At 34.5% G+C, this 18,787-nt stretch overlaps 2 protein-coding genes across 9 annotated transcripts in view; one reads left to right on the top strand and one right to left on the bottom strand.

Moving 5' to 3' along the window:
* ARID2 (AT-rich interaction domain 2) overlaps positions 1-1,631 on the top strand; it is a 158,453-nt gene extending 156,822 nt beyond the window's left edge. The window contains exon 21 of the mRNA XM_057701724.1: positions 24-1,631. Coding sequence (XP_057557707.1) covers positions 24-168 — 145 coding nt within the window. The 3' untranslated portion in view covers positions 169-1,631. The remainder of the gene's footprint in view (positions 1-23) is intronic.
* Positions 1,632-6,095: 4,464 nt separating this feature from the next.
* The window catches only part of SCAF11 (SR-related CTD associated factor 11), a 66,253-nt gene continuing 53,561 nt past the window's right edge, over positions 6,096-18,787 (bottom strand). For 2 of the 8 annotated variants that reach the window (XM_057700982.1, XM_057700981.1), the window contains 9 exons: positions 18,615-18,673; positions 18,268-18,377; positions 17,200-17,301; positions 15,338-15,444; positions 11,981-14,680; positions 10,893-11,239; positions 9,665-9,883; positions 9,195-9,314; positions 6,097-8,907 (listed from right to left, as the gene is read on the bottom strand). In XM_057700982.1, the coding sequence (XP_057556965.1) occupies positions 8,761-8,907; positions 9,195-9,314; positions 9,665-9,883; positions 10,893-11,239; positions 11,981-14,680; positions 15,338-15,444; positions 17,200-17,301; positions 18,268-18,377; positions 18,615-18,673 (3,911 nt within the window). In that variant the 3' untranslated portion in view covers positions 6,097-8,760. Of the gene's footprint in view, positions 8,908-9,194; positions 9,315-9,664; positions 9,884-10,892; positions 11,240-11,980; positions 14,681-15,337; positions 15,445-17,199; positions 17,302-18,267; positions 18,378-18,614; positions 18,674-18,787 lie in introns of all 8 variants that reach the window. The other 6 variants (XM_057700987.1, XM_057700988.1, XM_057700984.1 and 3 more) reach the window with 5 other exon arrangements.

The raw sequence follows: 18,787 nt of genomic DNA, 5'->3' as shown, positions 1-18,787 counted from the left end.
AACTTCTATATGTTTTTTTCCAGATTGTTAAAGAGACATGAAAACAACTTATCAGTGCTAGCCATTAGTAACATGGAAGCTTCCTCCACCCTTGCCAAATGCCTTTATGAACTTAATTTCACAGTTCAGAGTAAAGAACAAGAAAAAGACTCAGAAATGCTGCAGTGAAAAATAATTCCACTTCTGTAGTGGGGACTCAAAGAAAGTCAGATACATTTCACATACTGTTACTGAAGAAAGCACCAAGTCTTAATGGAACAGAGACCATAGAATGAATTATTTTATCTCCTCCCATGATGCTGAGGGGAAGCTTCGTATTCTGATCTCTGAGGGAATCCCTTTGTTCTCTGTTTAAAAAAAATCTAAGAAGAAAAAGAAAAAAAAAAAAAACTGCTGTGGGATTGTTAACCAGCTTATCTGCAGGATATCTCTCAGATCTGATAGATCCTGATGGAAACTGGTATGATCAGAATTCAGTACCATCCACATTGGAATATACATGGAATATTGTAAAACCTACATGAGCAGATGAAATAGAAGCATTAAATATTTTTATCTATATCCAAAAAGGAGCACATTTTTATATTTACAAAACCGTTTAAGCTGGTTTGAATAATTAAAAAGTTTCAGCACACCTATACCCCCGATCTCAGTGGGGGCCACCAATATCTAGCTATGGATTGTGTGTTTTGTTTAGAAATCAGTAGCTTGGTTTTCTTACTTGAGCCAATATATTTTCACTTATTTATTATCATAAAAATTTACCAGTCTGAATAGATCTTGTAAATATTTGTGAATAGAATGAACATCTTTCATGCCACTGCAGCCACTGGAAATACATTCTGTGGTGTTCTAGAAGCATTATTGGTAGGTTCTAAAGTTTTCTAGACTTTCCTGTCAATTGTAAGTAATTGTGATATATTCTATGCAGTGGATGAATGTTCTTTAAATTTGTGTAAATACTTCTGCAAAGGTACTGAAGCTGTAAAGTCAAAACAGTTTTGTGGAACTGTGATTTTTTTTTTTTTTCCTTTTTTTTTTTTTTTTTCTTTTTTTGTATTATACACCTTGTAGAACTCATTTTGCTGGCTGAAAGAGTATAGAATAATATATCTCATGTCATTTTTGTAGAAGAAAAACTATTTGAAGGTATTTTTTGGTTTTCCCTAACATGTATCCACTGTAAACGTTTGTCATGTGCAAGCTCAGAGCTTGGACAGAATTTTTTGTATTTGTAAATTGGTTTAAATACATGGAATTTTATACAGGTTTTCTCCTGTGTTATATATGCATTATGTGCAGGTATGATATTTTCTTCACTACTTTTTCTATCTTAATATAGTGTGGAATTTTATTGTATTATTCTTCCATTCTTAATACTGTACCACATTCCTGCTCAGAAACTGCTCACTTCCTTAAATTGTCTTTCCCCCAGCGTGAAATGTATCCGTTTATAACTGCCTATTGCCTGTTCTATTAGCATCCAAAAATGTGGAAGGCCTCCCAACCACCATTTCTGCTGTGTCCTTAGGATGTGCAGTAAAAAATATAGACCTAACAGTTTATGTTATAGAATGGCTTTATTTACTTTGGTGACTGTTTATAGTTTTTAAATAAAAGACTGAACATTTTCTTGAGTCCTTCATTTCTGAGTATGCTTAAGACATTCTTAAAAAATATAGAGAATCCTAAATTCAGCTGAAACCAAGGTCCAGTCACCTATTTGATTACATGTTGACTTATAATACATTAAATAGAGAACAGCTAGGAGAAATCTTTTACAGAACAGATTTGCATGAGATAAGCAGGAGATTGAGAGTATTTATTTTCCCTTCATTAGAATCCAAAGCAAACCCAGATTATTGTTTGATACTGTGTTTTTCTGACTGTTCATTCAGAACCACAATGAATCCAAACCTTCAACTTGAATTTGGGGGCAGATTCTTAGAGTAAAAGGGCCTTAGTTTGGATATAAACTTTTTTTAGTATTTTGATTCAACTGGTATCAAAGGAAAATCTAATTTCTCCCAGAAGGGCATTCCTGGCATTGAAGTCTGCCACGTATTAGTGAATGCTTAAGAAACTTTTTCTCCAAAATTAGTCTTATTTCCTAGGGTTGTGGGTTTATTCTTGGCCCACCTCTCAACACTGGGGTTACTCGGCAGATACCCCAGAGATCATGTGTATAACACTAAAATGGCCCTCAAACCTCCCAAGTTTATAAGGCTCCCAGTGGTTGATATCAGTTGGAGAATTTTCTATTCATCGAACTTACCTAAAAATCTTTCGAAGTTTTGTGCAATCGTGTGTAACATCAATGTTTGTTTTAAAAGGTACATGTTTATATTCAAAATAAGAAACTGCAATGGTAATTAATAGGAAAGGGAAGAAATTCTAGGTCATACTCACCATTCTTCCACCTCATTGGAATCGCATGCTGTAGTTGTAGCTTTTGTGCTCTAATCAGTAAACATGTCTGTAGTCCCTTCAAGCATTGGTCTCAGCAGAGAATTCGCTAAATATATTTGACCTAATGAAACCAGTTATGGCTTCTCACTTAGGTTTTTGTGTTATAGCTTTATAGAACTATATAATGAAATAACATGGACTTGCTGGGTAATGGAATTAAAAGTGCTCTTGCACAATAAGTTTTGCATAACCCTCATTCATGAAAAGGTGCTCCTTGCTAGACAGAAACTTGCTGATTTCCAGTATTGTTATTTTTGTCTAAAGTTCTGTAAATACATGCTTTAATGTTATCTTTGAGAAATCTATGTAAATGATATAGTCTACAACATAGAGACTGTAAATTCTGTGTTATATATGTGCCTAGTGCTCTGTTGGCACCCAATAAATTTTAAGTAACAAAATTGATAATCATATAGCCAAGGCATATTTTTCTTCCAAGCTCAAGACAGGTTGTGACTATATACTAATGAGACTCGGTAACAGAAGCCACACATGAAAACTCGTCTCATTACTTTATAGTCATGCCATGTATGTTTTTTTTAACCATAAAGATGACAATAAAAATGATTTTTAAAATGAGAATGTTTTGGATAAGTGACTTCTGTCCTGATCTTAATCATCGTGATTAAAGCATTAAACAACAAAGAAGCACAATGTTCTTAATCACCAAAACAGCTGCCAAGAAGCAGGAGCACAGCTACAGGATTAACCACATGGATCATTTTGACCAAACAGTGATAAAGGAGAAAAGGTAGGACAAGGGCCATAAAAAATTATAAAGCACTTTGGGAGTTCAATCATTTGACAGGCTTCACTGGGTTGATGGGTGGGGAATACAAACTGGGAAGGGCTCTGTGGAGAAAAATGTCTTCTAATTAGACTTTTAAGGGCCTACAGGTATTTGACAGACTGTAAGGGAGGGGTTACAGATTAACTAGTGCAGGGCTTAAATAACTAGTAAGATCAAAGTTGTAAGCACTTTTCACACAAAATGCATGCACTAAAACTGTGAAGGATTCCAGGGAGGACCAAAGTGAACTAGATGTTGCTAAGCAGAGAAAATGTCTTGGCCACCAAATAAAGAGAACCTAATGGGCTCCACAAAGTGTAGTCTGGAATTAAAGCACATAGGCTGAACCACATTTGGTTGAGAGAGTTCCAGAATCCCTATACATTATAGCCTCCCTAAACTCATGAGGAAAACGTTTAGCCTTTGCTTTAGAGAGGATTTACTGACTTGAATTATCAGATATTATGCCCTGTTTACAGCTAAACTGTGTAAAAGATAACACTAGCCTAATTTTCAGGTTGACCCTTTAAACAAATTTCACTCTTGCAGAGCAGTTGCCTGGGAATAGGCAGCTTTCTGAATTGGTGCTTTGGAAATTGGCATGATTTGTTGAAATAATAACATTGGAAAGTGGGAGCTGAAAGCTGCCGCCATCTAATACAGAAAGCACACTTCTAAGTGTTGCACACAATAACTTTACTCTTGCACATCTTAAAGAAGCACATTTTATGTGATGCATAATTATTCTTTCAGTGGGTTTTTCTCCCCAAATTCATGGGTTTCTTTTTCCCACTGAGACTAGATTGAAAGAAGGGAGGGGATGAAGAACAGTAGATCTATCAAAAATCTAAACAATGGTTTTAATTCCTGGCCTCTTGATTTTTTTTTCCAAATTTTCATTGTGAAATATAATACCATACCACATATAACAAAGTACATATAGCAGAGCTTTATTATGTTATCACTGACCAGACTGAGTAGACCTTGGTAGTCCCCCTCCTTTCCAGAAGGCCTTTGTCCCATCTCAGTCACAACCTCCTCCCTCCCCCACATCGGTGACCACTATCCTGATTTTAAAGGCAATCACTCCAAGTTTTTTTTTTTTCCTGATCACCCTTCCTGACACCTTTTCCCCCAAAGAAAGTCAGTTGTGTCCTCTTCCATGCTCCCACTGTGCTTTTTATTTCAGCCATGACTCCCACATGTGCTATGTTGGCGTACACCTGTGACCTCAACATAACACCCCAAGTCAAGCACTGACTCTAGGTCTGAATCCTGGCTCTATCACTAAGTGGCTGTGTAACTAGGTAACTCAGTTACTGCTTTATGCATATCAATTTTCTCATCAGAACAGAAGATTAATTTTATAAAATAACACAAATATGTCTGATGGAATGCCTGTCACACAGCACAAGCTTAATATATTATTGTACTGTTCTTTTAGATAACTGTGGTATGATTAAACCTGGTAATATGTGAAGAATCTAAGAATTCCTGACACATAGTAGGTGTGCACTGTTTGATGAAGTGAATGTTTATTAAGACCCTAAAAAGAAGAGCTATCTTACATGCTGTCAGTATCAAAGTTGGAACTAAAAGTAAACTATAAGCTTAGACACTGTGGAGGTACTATAAATTAGGACACTTTTCAGAGAGCAACTTGGCAACATTTATCCAAATTAAAAATGTGTATACCCTGAAATTCAGTGTAACCTTGTGCACAAAAAGAGATTCACAGAGATAAGTCACACAGGTTATTGGATAAAACATTGTTTCTAGTAACCAAAACTTGCACATAACTTAAAATTTTGTCAATCAACAGAAGAACACTAAAACCCTTGTAAAATAGAACATGGACTTTAGACTATATCTTCAATTTATTAAGGGGACTAGAAATGCAGAACAGTTTACAGAATAAAATTCATGTGTTGGGGAAAAGGGTCTGTGAAACATACTATTTTCCTGAAGCCTTAAAAAGCATTCTTATAAATGCACTGAAGAGTCTGGGAAAAACTAAACAACTTTCTGATGGTTCTCTTTGCAGAGAAAAATCAGCTTAGAAAAACAAAGGAGTTTTAAACTATAAATGAATTTTAAAAAATTATACTTTGAGAGTGTGTATATAATCACACCTTAAAAAATGTCAGGAGGAAATAACTGATTAAGATACTCTACTTCTAGCAATCCTCAAAATAATCTGAAATGGGTACAATTTAAGTATAAACATGTTTACATCAATCATTTATATTAGTACAATTTATATTTTACTAATTTTATTATTTATATTAGTAAAAATAGCTTAACATCCAATAGTGGAGGATTGTTTTAGGTAGTGGTACATCCATGTAATAGAATAGGATATAGCCATTAAAAATCATGCAGAATAATTTTTATTAAAATGGAAACTTCTCAATGCATGATGTTACAACATAGTTATATGCAGTCTGATCAGTGTTAACAGTTGATACCTTTACAAGACCAGTGCTCTAACCCCTGAGCTATGGAGCCTACAGTTGATACCTTTAAATGGAAGGATTACAGGCTATTTTTCTTTTGTTTTTCGGTTTCTTCCCTCTTTTACAGATTTTTAAAAATTTACTAAATAAGCTTTTCTAATTTCCCACAATTATTATGTAATTAGGAAAAATGCTATTAAAATACTTGCTTATACCTAACTCTAAGCTTGCTTTACAACTTGGACATTTATGTAACTATGATGATAGCCTAGATACTTTGGAAGAAACCCAAGAAATACTGCAACACATGTTTGAAAAGAGTTATAATGGGGTAAAAGTCACCATTCCCCAGGAACTTAAAAAATGTTAGACACGACTTTGTTTATCAAAAGAATTTATTAGAAAATATTACATACTACATATCTGTTTAAGAGTATTGTTTCAGTAGACAGCACTCCGTCCTCATACTACAAGCAATGTCTCAAGGACCACGGAGTAACCACTGTGCTTCTGAAGCTACATCTTTTGGATGGAACATTCAAGCAGTACACACTGTGGCCATTTAAAGGAAGATAATGGAAAAAAAATGTAATTACCAGAGGAAAAAAATCAACATTTTTGGAATGTTAAAATAACAAGTAACTAATTTTTGTCTCAAAATTCTAGGCATCACTATAGCCTAAAACGTCAGTCAGTGTGACTAGAAAGTTAAAGGGATCAAGGTTTCAAAGGTCAAGTTAATACTGAATCTTCATAAATAACTAGAGAAATCTCTAACCCCACAAAATGATTCTGATTAAGTTTGTGCACATGCAAAATTAATGTAAATTTCTGATAAAAGAAAATGGGAAATGTTAAAAAGCAATGTATTTTTTTAACATAAAGCATGCACTTTCTAATACATTCTTAATTCAAGGTTGATTCTAGTCCAGTAATATTCTTCATTGGCTATTTCAAGTGCAGTCCAACCAGAATAGAGTACACACTTGTTATTCAAGAAAGGTGGAATTAATTCACAGCACTGCTACCAAAACTGTGAGACTTTTTAAACTCTTGACCACACCACCTATTTTTTCTTCAAAACTTTTAAACATGTTTGCTAAATCGTATAAAGCAAGTTTTAAACTGTCATCCAACTCCCAAATGTCACTGAAAGAAAATGTAGGAAAAATATGTTGTGTGATTAATCAACTTAGGCAATTTGCTACAAATTTTCTCAGTGTGAACCAGCTTTAACCCAAAATCGATTAAAAGTTCACACAATTGTTTCTAGAGTTCAAAACTGAAACAAATGAGGAGGTGTGCATTGAAATTTAAAACACGGTCTTAATATTTTATTAGAATATACTTCCCAAACTCTTTCCCCATCATAATCTAAACACAAACTTTAATTAAAAATATATATAAATCAGTAGAATACCATATTACAAATGCCCAGAAATGCAGAATAAAGATCAGAAACTGCTTGGAAATATTTCTAACACTTTTTGGGATTTATACTCATAATCTAATAAAGATTATGACCTAGCACAATCATTATTGGGGACAACATTTCAAAATTTGCCTATCAAAGCTAGCACCAGGAAAGTATTATACACATAAAATTGAGAAACGGATAACCTTTACTTCAGAAAAGCACAGTCCTACAGAGTATTGCTTTTGCTAGTTAACTAGTATAAGGGTCAGTCTGTCTCACTGAGGCATAGATCTTTGTGCCATTAACATCTTATCTGAAGTGCTTTCCAGTTATTTGGTATCTACTGAAAACTGTTACTGGAATGAAACAGTTTATCATGGAAATAATCCATTTTTTCTTCCAAGATGCCAAATAAAATAAAAAGGCTATAGTACATTTTAAACTTACCTTTAATAAAAATTAACATATTCTAGTACTAAAAACAAAACAAAAACACAAACAAAAAACCCAATCTCTAGTCCCTGAAAGCCTAACCAAGTCTCCATTATTTAACTCCTCTCCTTTTTCCAAAACACCGGTTTTAATGTCTAGAATTTTGCAGTATGGTAAATGGCCACCACATGGTCACCAAATTAACACTTTATTCATTATAAAGCATTTGGAGATTTCTCAAGAGTGAAAAAAATTTCATTAGTGATTAGACAAATGAGCAACAACCTGAAAGTCACTGAAACAAGTGTCATGATTCTACTGTAGTCCCAAGGAAGGGAGGGTCACTACTTAAAAGCAATTCTCCAATTGGCACAAACAATGTACCGTCTCTGATGAGTAGAAGATATCATGGAAGAACATAATTTTTACAAAGTCAACACTTTTTCCAAACAGGTGTTCTAAATTCAACAGAGCTTAGACTGCCAAAGTTGTAAATCTCGCAAATCAAATTGCTTCTCTCAACTGTGGGAAAAAAAGGCACAAAAGAAAAACAAGCAGCATAACCTTTATTTGGTGATAACAATAGGTGAACAGTGTTCTAAAGTTTCGAACACTGAATTTTACTCATGTGATAATTTGTTTTCTATCTAAGCAATTTATTGACGTGTGCTTTAAAAATACACATTAGGAACCCTGCAATTGGTACGTTCTGTTACTAGAAATATTTTTCACGGTAATACATTATTTACCTTTCTATAGAGAGAAAAATCATAAAGATAATACTTTATTTTTAGCCTGCAGAATAAATGTATCATAAATATCTCTTCCAAAACCAGTGCACTCGGAAGTTTCTAATTTATGCACTCCATTGTTCAAATCAAAAAGCTGTACATCTTCCAGTATCCACAACATAACACAGTCCTAGCAAAAACGCGCATTCCTTTCACCCCTTAACTTTCCTTGAATTTTCTTTTATTTGGGGGCTGGGAGGGCTGAGGGGAGGAAAAGATATAGAAGTTACGGTGCAGAACTATATTTATTTAGAACAAAACATTATATCCTACATTAAAAAAAATAATTTTATCAAAACCAAATTTCAATCACAGTTATGTTTATGTATGATTTTCCATTAAGGGTACATGTTGAAATTGCACTTTGCAGATATCTTGACAGTGTCCTTTATAGTGCTCCCCGTTTCAGCCTATGTTTTTATCAGTAGACACAGGTTCTTCCAGAGTTTTCTTTTGGCTTCCCTTCCGTGAATATTTGTATTTGTCTACATAGGCTTTAACCAGATTTGCCACTTTAGTAGAATTTACTTCTCCACTCTTACTATGACAAACCTATTAAAAAAAGAAGAAGGGGGAATATTTTTTTCATACTTAAAGGGACTAAAGGAAAATGGAAAGCTTTGTGAAAAACGAATACCCCAAAGAGACAACCAGACATTTTTGAATGTTTCAGATCTCCTATCAGGTACATGTTTTATTATCTCAAAAGGTAAAAAAGCAGACAAGAATTAGTAGAAGCTACCTCTTACTATTTTAATTAGATTTAATTAGGCATTCTTTTATTAAAATAGAGACATTCAAAATAATATGTACATAACTCCACTAAAAGTATAACTTACTTTATCTACTGCTTTCCGTACAATCTCTTTATATTCTTCCTTGGTGATATCTTTATTTTGATAAAATGGCTTAATGGCCAATTTTACCTCCTGCGCTGCTTTTTCTTGAATTTGCAATTTCTGATAAGAGGAAAATGTACAATTATTATTTGCCCAATCACATGCTTTCAAAAAAATTCTTTAAAAATAATGAAAACACTGCACATTTACATTTATTGCAAGGAACTGTTCAAATATTAGTGTCATAAATACAAAAGTTATTTACTAACACATATCAAACATTTCTAAAAATAAATATGACATACTACCAGTAATTCAATGGGCACCAACATATTTAGACAGAACCCTTTAAATAATATTGGAATTAAAGACTATCAACCATAAATTCCCTTCACCACATATACAACAGAAAGCTGTTATTTTTTCATCTTATACAGAATTATGTAGGTTGCTCTCAACTTTGAACTTGCCTTGTCTGTCTTCGAGCTATCTGCGCTGGCTTCCACTGTAACACTTACTTTGCTTTCTGCCAATTTTACAGCAGCATTAGAAGCTTTGCTGTGACTTGATGACGAAGTATTACCAGAACTTGGTCCCTGAACTGTTCCCATATTTCCTGGGGCTGCTGTCGGAGCAGGCAAGACTGGTGTACTCATGTTATTACTTACATGAGAAGCACTAGGAATACCCTGTTTTAAAGAGTTATCAGTTAATGAATTACTTGTACTCAACAAAAGTCTTTCATTCACCTATTAAAAATAACATTTTAAAAAAATCAAAGCAATTCAATACTTAAGTACTTAAGAGAAATGCATATTTCAGGTCATTTATATCTAAAGGACTGAAGAAAAATAAGTAATTCTTAAACAGAGCCCCATTTAAATGTTATTATGACTAAAAAAAAACATATATGTATTGTAATGTTCTGAGAGTAACACTAAACCCAACAAGAAGAGCAGCATTAATAAACAGTATCTTTACAAGGCTCCTTAAAGTAGGGGCCTCCCACTTTAAAGATGGAGGGAAAATCAGAGGGTGAAGTCAAATGGCTTGCAGTGAGTTAACAGCAAAAAAAGTCATAAGATCCCAAACTCCCACTCCCCTGCACTTCAAACTGTATCTTGCTACCAGGATTTTAGAATTTCTGAAATGCAGACAAGAAACAATACAATGTTTACAAATTATTACTCAAATTTTCTATATGCCTCAGAGGCACTTCTTTCTTTTTGATATGGTCAATTCATGAAAATGAAACACAGTAATGGCCAATGAAGAGCTTTATCTAGTGTTAGTCTCAACAAAACAATACAAGCTTTATCACAGTGCCCAATCACAACAAGTTCCCACCCCCTAAAAGTCCAACACATTAGGGAAAATTTTTAAAGTGTCCACGACTTGATTCTAGTTTGGCTCATAATCTGGTCTTCTTAATCTGATCAAAAAACCTGTTTGGATATCAGCAACACCATGTATGTAGCTTAGATTTGATAACATGCATTCAGTTCATCTTCTTATTTGGGAGTGGGAGGTTTGGGGAAGGACAGTGAAAGAGGGGTTATGAAGGTTCACCACAAACCTAATCAAACAAGCCACTGTTTATGGATATCCCGCCAGGAAGCCCTTTCTTGAACATCTGTCCCTAAGAGCTAAATGTTTACAGTGGCTATGTTGATTAAACCTGAGTTGCTGAAAACATACCTGCAATTGCTTTCCGTCTGGCTGTGAAGCAATGTAGCTGACTTGCTGGGATGGTGGGGGAGGGGGTGGTGGTGGCGGTAGTCCCTGAGATACAGTGGTGGGAGCAGCTACCTGCATGAGAGGCACTCCTGTGTGCAGATGCAAGGGCAGCTGAGGATGAATGTTAAATGGACTGCGCTGGATGTTCATCAAAGGAGCATGGACACCCACTGGATATGGGAAGATATTCACAGGCTGGTGTTGTGCATTCATTTGTTGCTGCATTACATTCATTTGTGGTTGCATCATATTTATAGGTAGCTGAGAACCATCACCTTGTTGGTTTGTTTGATCTTTTAGGTTAGAATCTATCAAAAGAAAAAAGGCTTATGAAAAAAAATTTTACAAATTTCTTTAGAGAAAGAACCACTGGTTACAGTAAAATTAAATAGCAATTAACAGACTCGGAACACCTAAACCGATACCCAATTCTTCAGTTAGTTAATCTTGTCATTCCTAAGTAATGTGGGCTGATTTTCTAACTGAAAGAAAACATTCAACTCAAATTATTCTTAAGAATTAACTTCACACAATAACATGGGTCAACACTCACAAAGAATCAGCAGCTCAAGAAACTTACTAGTTAAAGAAGTAATCATAAAATTTAGAATACTAAATTAGAAGCTTAATCACTTTTTAAAATCTTTAAGAGTTTTTCTTGCAATGTTCTTAAGAAAAGTCAAGGAAAGACAAATCTTTTTTAGCAGAATGACTTATTTACAGAAGAACAATGGTCAAAAAATGCAAGTGCACACATCTGATATAAATGAAACAGAGTTTAAATCCTGCATAGGATTACCTCAAATTCTTCTACTGTAGCAAACTATACTTAAAATATTTAGGTCTCTGGCAAGGTCTGGGGCAGGCATGGGGTGAAAAAAGACAATAAACACTGAAGTATATGTTATATAACAAAAAGTGACTTGTAAATAACTGGGATTCAATTTAACATAAAACTATAAATAGGATCATTACAATTCATACAAATAAGGTATTAAATTTATACTCTTTCTTCAAATAAAAGTCTTGATAAATAAACATAACGTTACCCTGTTCAGTTGTTTCCTCTTCTTGTCTCATCCATCCCGACTGTGGACCTGAAGAAGTCCTCCCTCGTCGTGAATAATAGTTTTGCACATCTGCTGGCAGAGTCTTCCTCACAGCCCAACTAGACGCAGATGTCCACCCTGACCTATCTGCTGGTGTGTCAAATGAGAACTCTTGCTCACTTTTCCGTTTATAGGGTTGCTGTTCCACAAACTTGAAAGTATCATTCCCTGAACTATTTGAATTCCCTGAGAGGGGTTTTCGGTTTTGCCACCTATTTTCATTTTGATCTGTAGAGGCAAAACCACCTCTGTAAGTGCCCCTGCCACGGTTACCTCTACCACGGTTAGACATCCAACCTGAACCAAAGTTTTTATTCCAAGAATTCCCTGAATTTTCATTTCTATTTTCTTCCCAGTGAGAATCTTTTAACTTTTCTGGATTCCTGGTCCTTGGATCAGGCCCAGAATTTATTTTTTCTGTTACCCAACTGGGACAGTCGTTTCTATGTTTGTCAGCAGAATTTGAATCATCAGCATCTGGACTGATGTCATTTTTTTCTTTTCTTGGATTTTCATTCTGTTTCTCTGAGTCATTCTTTCTGTATCGATCATTTCCTCGTGGACATCTCCATCCATCATTTGCCCATCTTTCCTTCCATCGAGGAGAATAACTGTCTCTGTCATTTCTACCAAATGATGAACTCTTACTTTTTGTTCTAGATCTTGATGGTGACCTAGAACGAGATCTGGACCGAGACCACCTTCTGGTTCTCCTTTCTCTATCTCGATCTCTCCTTGGCCCATCTCTATCACTTTCTCTTTCTCTGCTCCGGGACCTGGATTTTTCTCTTGGGGAGGACTCTTTCACTCTTGACTGAGATCTTCTGTTCTCTCTAGAAGTGTCTCTTTTTGGAGAGAGTGATTCGGATCTTTTGCCTTCTCTAGTGCTATCTCTTTTTGGAGATCGGGACTGAGATTTCCTCCTTTCTCTTGAACTAGCCTTTTTTGGGGACTGAGAACGAGATTTTCTCCGTCCTCTTGCAGATTCTTTCTTGGGAGATGGTGATCGAGACTTCCTGCTTTCTTTTCCAGTTTCCCTTTTGGGAGATGGAGACTGAGACCGCTTCTTTTCTCGTGCAGTGTCTTTGTTGGGAGACCAAGTTGTAGATGGAGAATGAAATCTAGATCTTCGAGTACGAGGTTTTTTGGCTTTATCTATCGTATCTGTTGGGATTTCAGATGGTTGAGATACAGTTTCAACCTTTTCATTTGAAGGATCAGAAGATGACAGATTCTTCTGGGAACAGCACTCCACAGAATTTTCATTCAACTGTTTAGCATCAGCATTTACAGATGGTTTGATTTCAGATTCATTCTGGTCACTGCAAAATGAATCACATTCCATAGGTATCGTTTCATTATTGTCCTCACTAAAATGCTTCTGAATCAGTGCAACATGTGTTTTAGGCAACTCTGCAGATCTCGGATGTTCAACCAGAGATTCAGTCTCTTCTTCTAAAGATTTGTCTAATTCGGTGTTAAGATTTTTTTTTAACAAATCATTTTCAAAGTCTTGAATACTATTTAAATCTTCATTTCCTGAAGCATCACATGCTGCAATTATTTCCTCATCTTCATTTTCAACATGCCCAAGCAAATGAACCTCTGAGCTCTCAACAGATTCTCTGTCAACTCTTTGTATAATTCCATCCTCAGAAGACTCTAATTTGGGGCTGTCGATAAGCTGTTCTGTTTTTACTGTAGAATCTTTATGATCAGTAATTTTCATGACAGGATTCTCCGTAACTTTTTCTTCATTAACGACTGACTCTACATTCTCAGGTAACTCACCTAGGTTTGATATAGGTTGGTGTACTTCAATTTCAGCTCCTGAACATGTAAGAAAATCATTTGGAGGATGATCTGTACATATATCTGCTTTGACTTCTGATTCTGAAGGTCCCGCTATTTGGTCTTGAGTTTCCAATGGATCACCTCCTTTTTCAGAAGTATTTTTAAAAATCACACTTTCTAGACATAAAACATTAGCCTCTATACCTGTATTCTCAACTTTTTGAATTTCCTCTCCAACTAGCACAGGAGGATCTTGGGTATCAGACTCAGAATATAAAGATTCTACTCTTTCCCCTGTATCATGGGCCTCCGTACGTTCCTCACTTTCTTCTGTTGGCTCACTGCAACTTCTCAAGCCATTAGCAGACTCATTTTCTACATTGATCTGCACAGTGTTACTACTTTCTACATCTGATTGGTGTTCTTTCTCTAACACAGGGGGTATGTCAGATTCTACTATTTCTTCATCTACGGAATCACTGGAAGATGATTTTTCATGGAGGGGTACAGAGCTCCGAAGTTTCTTCTTCAGTAAAGGTAGTTTTCTTCCTCTTCTTACAAACTTCCGTTTTGGAGCCTGTCTTGTTTGCTTTTCTGACTCACCTGAAGAGGAAACACTTACAGATGGATTATTATTATCTGGGGCATCACACCCAGAATTATTTGATACTGGGGATCTCTGAGACTGACTGACTGGTTCAGCTCTTGTGTTACGTGTAGATCTCCTTGTAGGAGTTGTTGCTGCAGGTTTTCGTCTTGATCCTCTGGTGTTTGAGGTACCAGAAGTTTGCTTCTTCTCTTCTCCTTCTTGAGTATGTGCTAATGCATATCCTCTGCAAGAAGTACCTAATAATATGTTTTTCAAAAAATAAAAAGTAAGTATACGTTCTAAAAATGGTAACAGTTTGGCTTCAGCTTATTTTAGCATAAAACAGACATCTAAAACAGAGAGAAACAAAATATACTTGTGAATCAAATTATAAATAAATGCATAGCTACTAACATCTGAGTAATACCAATTTTTAATGGTACTGAAATCAGTTATCCCAAAATTTGAATCCATGTGGGCAACTTTATAGGGAAAAAAACAAAAGAAAATATGTCTGGTCTAATAACTGCCATTTGCTTTATGAATCACTATTACCTAGGCAACAGAAAGAGAAAACAGCTATCTACAAATAGTAAAGACTCACACTATCTGTTCATTAATAATTAAAAGGAGATACTACTTCTAAAGATCTATGGTTTGAACAGTGAAGCCCTAAACAGAAAGGAGACTTCTAATGAGTTCCTCAAAGACATGAAGTTGTAATTTCTTAAAAGGGATTTTCTAGTTGGGACAATTTTACAGTCAAGTCACTGTACAAATATTTACGGAAACATCTGGGACTTACTGTCTATACCTTATTTTATAGCTTTTCTAAGTCATTAACACACACTTTTTATGAGACTGAAAGAGGCTAATAATTTTTTTTAAACTAGAAAGAATTTCAAAAACTTTACCAAAATTTTCTAAAGATACGGTACTTGTTGGAAAAATAGTTCTTGGCAACACAGAAGAGACGAGAGGAAGGACTTCTGTTTCAACATTCCAAGGTATAAAACTAATTCTGAAAATTCAAAACAAAATACAGAAATTTTTGTTTAAATTGTTTAAAAAATTAAGCCAGCAATTTAAAAGTATTAATTTTCCAAAGCAGGTTAGCAACATTAAAATACAGGGTGCTTAAATCATTTTTTGCCAAACAGCTTCAAATGTAAATTCAAGATTACTCATTGTCCAAAGATGGCTACCAACTGACTGCAAAAACAGAAAAAAACAAAACAAACCTTTTGAAAGCATGTTTTTCGATAAATTAATAGCAAAGGGAGATCAACAGCAACTTAATATGTAACAGTTGTTTCCCATTTAAACAAGTTAATGCAATATTTTGTCAAGAACTTTTTTTAGTTTTTTTCCGCCACTTTAAAAAATAATCAACTTGGATAATAAAATGCAGATAAATAAAATACACAAAGGAAATGTACAGATTTTAAGTGCACAGTGTGATGACTTTTGACCAACACATATGGCTGTATAACCAGCACCCCAAACAAGAAATAGAATATTTTTTACCATCCCAGAAAGTGCCTTCATGCCCCTTGCACTCCTTCTCCATTTCCAGGCAACCAAAGAGATAATTTAGTCAAGTTAATCAAATCAGGTTTTAAAGAAATTAGCATGGTCAAAGGGGAATCAGTCCATAAATAAATAATAATGTAACAAAAACTGAAAGTAAAACTATATCACCTGAATTTTGAATGTGATAACCATCACAGATGGTTACCACATTTTTTTACTAGATTTCTTCATGTTTTTATAGCACATATCAAGGCCGAAAACATCAAAATAAATACACTTTTAAAAAGAAAGAAAGAAAACACACCTGATTTTTATTGCTTTGTTATATTCTAGAATCCCTCGATCTGAGGATGATGGCTCTTCAAAGGTCCCAAAGTTTCTACATTCACACCCAATCCACTCTCAGCTTCTTCCTACTCTAATTCATATTTGTTCAATTGGGTCTCCTAACAAAAGACTATCTCATCCAGTCTAAGGTAAGATTCTGGAGTAGGAGAAACAAAGCTTGGAAAACAAAGTACTACTTGCAAATGCAGAAAAATACACAGCTCTAAGAAAAGGTTTCATACTATACATACCTGGACTTTCTAATTTTACTTATTTACGTTCCACTGTCATTCCTAGAGGGTGAAGGCCCTACACAGAACTGCGTTACAGTGATATATAAAAGTTATAATATGTTACAGGAATGAGTATAAAACCCTGGCAAGGAACTTGATATTTACATTGAGGCTTGATTTAAGTATACATCATGTACCTAGCAATGTGCGTTTCAGGACTTAAACTAAGAGAGAAAGCACTAGATTATAGAAAGTCATGAATGCCAGAGCCAAGTAGGGACTTGATCAAGTAGTTATTTAGAATAACATTTTGGAGATGGGAAGTGTCATGATAAAAGCAGTGCTTCAGCTAACAGCACACAGGAAAGATTGGAATGGAGGAAAAGATAGAGGAAGAATAAAGATCTGAATGCTGTTACTAACAATGAATCTTATCATTTAGGTGTTCTCCCTGTTAAAGGAATCAAGTATCTACATTTATTAAACAAATAAATAAAATAATCTTTACTTTTCAAGGGGGTCTTTAAATAGGGCCTTTTCATTAGACATCTGAAACACCAAAGTTGAATTAAACAAAACTGTCTTAGAAACATAACTATTGAATAAGATACCTCTGTACTTTATTAACGATATCTTATGCACATGTTAGCATGTAGACACTTTAGTAAACAATTTTTTTTTACCTTCCAATTCCAGGTAATGTATCAGGAAACCATGACAATTCCAGTTCCTGTCTCTTCTGCCTAATCAATGCACTGATTTCACTGACTTCTATAAATTCTGTACTAAAAGATAAATTTTAGACCCCCATCAGAATTCCAAAAATTGAAGTTCAGAATAACAACTGGGTTATATCATGAATAGCAGAAGTTTTCATACCTAGCATTATAAACCGTATTTTTTAAAAAAAGAATCTTTTTCTATTTAAACACCTTTAAAATGAACTCATTCCTAAAGTAACTAAAACTTTTATATTATAAATCAAAATTGTATTAAACTAATTCATAAAAATAACACTTGAATTTCTCTTAAGCAACAGAATTTTTAAAAACTCAATTCAGACTAATATCCTTATTAGTGAGAGAAAAAAAAAGCAACACTATTTCTATGCCATGAACCAAAGCTGCAGGAAGCAGTTCCAGCCAAAATTCTAGGTGCAACACTTTGCCATCTGAAACTAAGCATAAGACAAAAGAAGATAAAGAAAGGCACGGTTATTTTTGTAACCAAAAATGGGAATAGTTCAGTTTTTCAAAAGGCTACTCAGATGTAACTGTTTTCTTTGGTACCTTGCCAACCTCTAAAATTAAATGGTAGTCTTAATCTGTCTTGTTCATTCAACCAACTCCACATGATTTTAAAACCCCAACTTAATCTTCAAATTCCACAAATATCTACTCAGTATCTACTATGGATTCAAAGATGACTGAGACTACTCTCAAAGGGTTCTGCTTTATTTGGTAGTTCCCTCACAATTTAACAACTAGCCTACTTCTCTATCATATAAAAATCTTGTGTAGAACAACTTAATTTATTATTAAGGAAAAGGAAGCCCAGTAGCATAGGCAGTCACTGCATAATAGAGGGTCACAAAGTAACAGGTTCTCTTTATTTGCCAGAAGAAACGAGAACAAAAAACAAGGTGTTTTCATAATGTTTGCTGAGCCAAGTTTATATTTCTGCCAAAAGTTAACTATAATAATTAAAATATCAAATATAAAAAGCATAAATTAAAAGTATAAAATACTAACCAGTAAGCTGTACAGGTAAAAGAAGATTCTCCAGTGTGACTACTAGAAGAAAAGATATTGGAGAAAAAATTTCTGAAGCATTGATTTGTACACGGATTTGATCTTCGAGGCTAGAAAAGCAAAAAGAGGTCAGTGAAACAGCAAACAAAACCTTTCCTTAATAGGTAGGTAATATCGAGTTGGCCAAAAAGTTCATTCGGGTTTACTGTTTCTTACAAACCCAAATGAACTTTTTGGCCAATCCAACAGTTATATTTAAATATTTTGATATATCTGAGGCACTAGTTATATACCAAAACAATCACAAACTATCATTAAGAAAAATATTTTCCTTTATTTCAACAAACCTTATTTGTCTTTATTACTGCATTTTCCTTTCTTCCCATTTCACTGTATTTAGAGTTTCCTGTAAAAAGACACAAAAAGATCTTGCCTTAATTTTTATTTTAAAAGGTTATAAACCAGTATTGATACTGGCATATTGACAAGAGAGGGTTAAAGTACGTAGAAAAGTTGCATT

Source organism: Hippopotamus amphibius, chromosome 12 (genome assembly GCF_030028045.1).
Source record: "Hippopotamus amphibius kiboko isolate mHipAmp2 chromosome 12, mHipAmp2.hap2, whole genome shotgun sequence".
NCBI classification, from domain to species: domain Eukaryota; kingdom Metazoa; phylum Chordata; class Mammalia; order Artiodactyla; family Hippopotamidae; genus Hippopotamus; species Hippopotamus amphibius.
The sequence above is the reverse complement of the archived record's forward strand: the minus strand, read 5'-3'. Positions and strand labels throughout refer to the sequence as shown.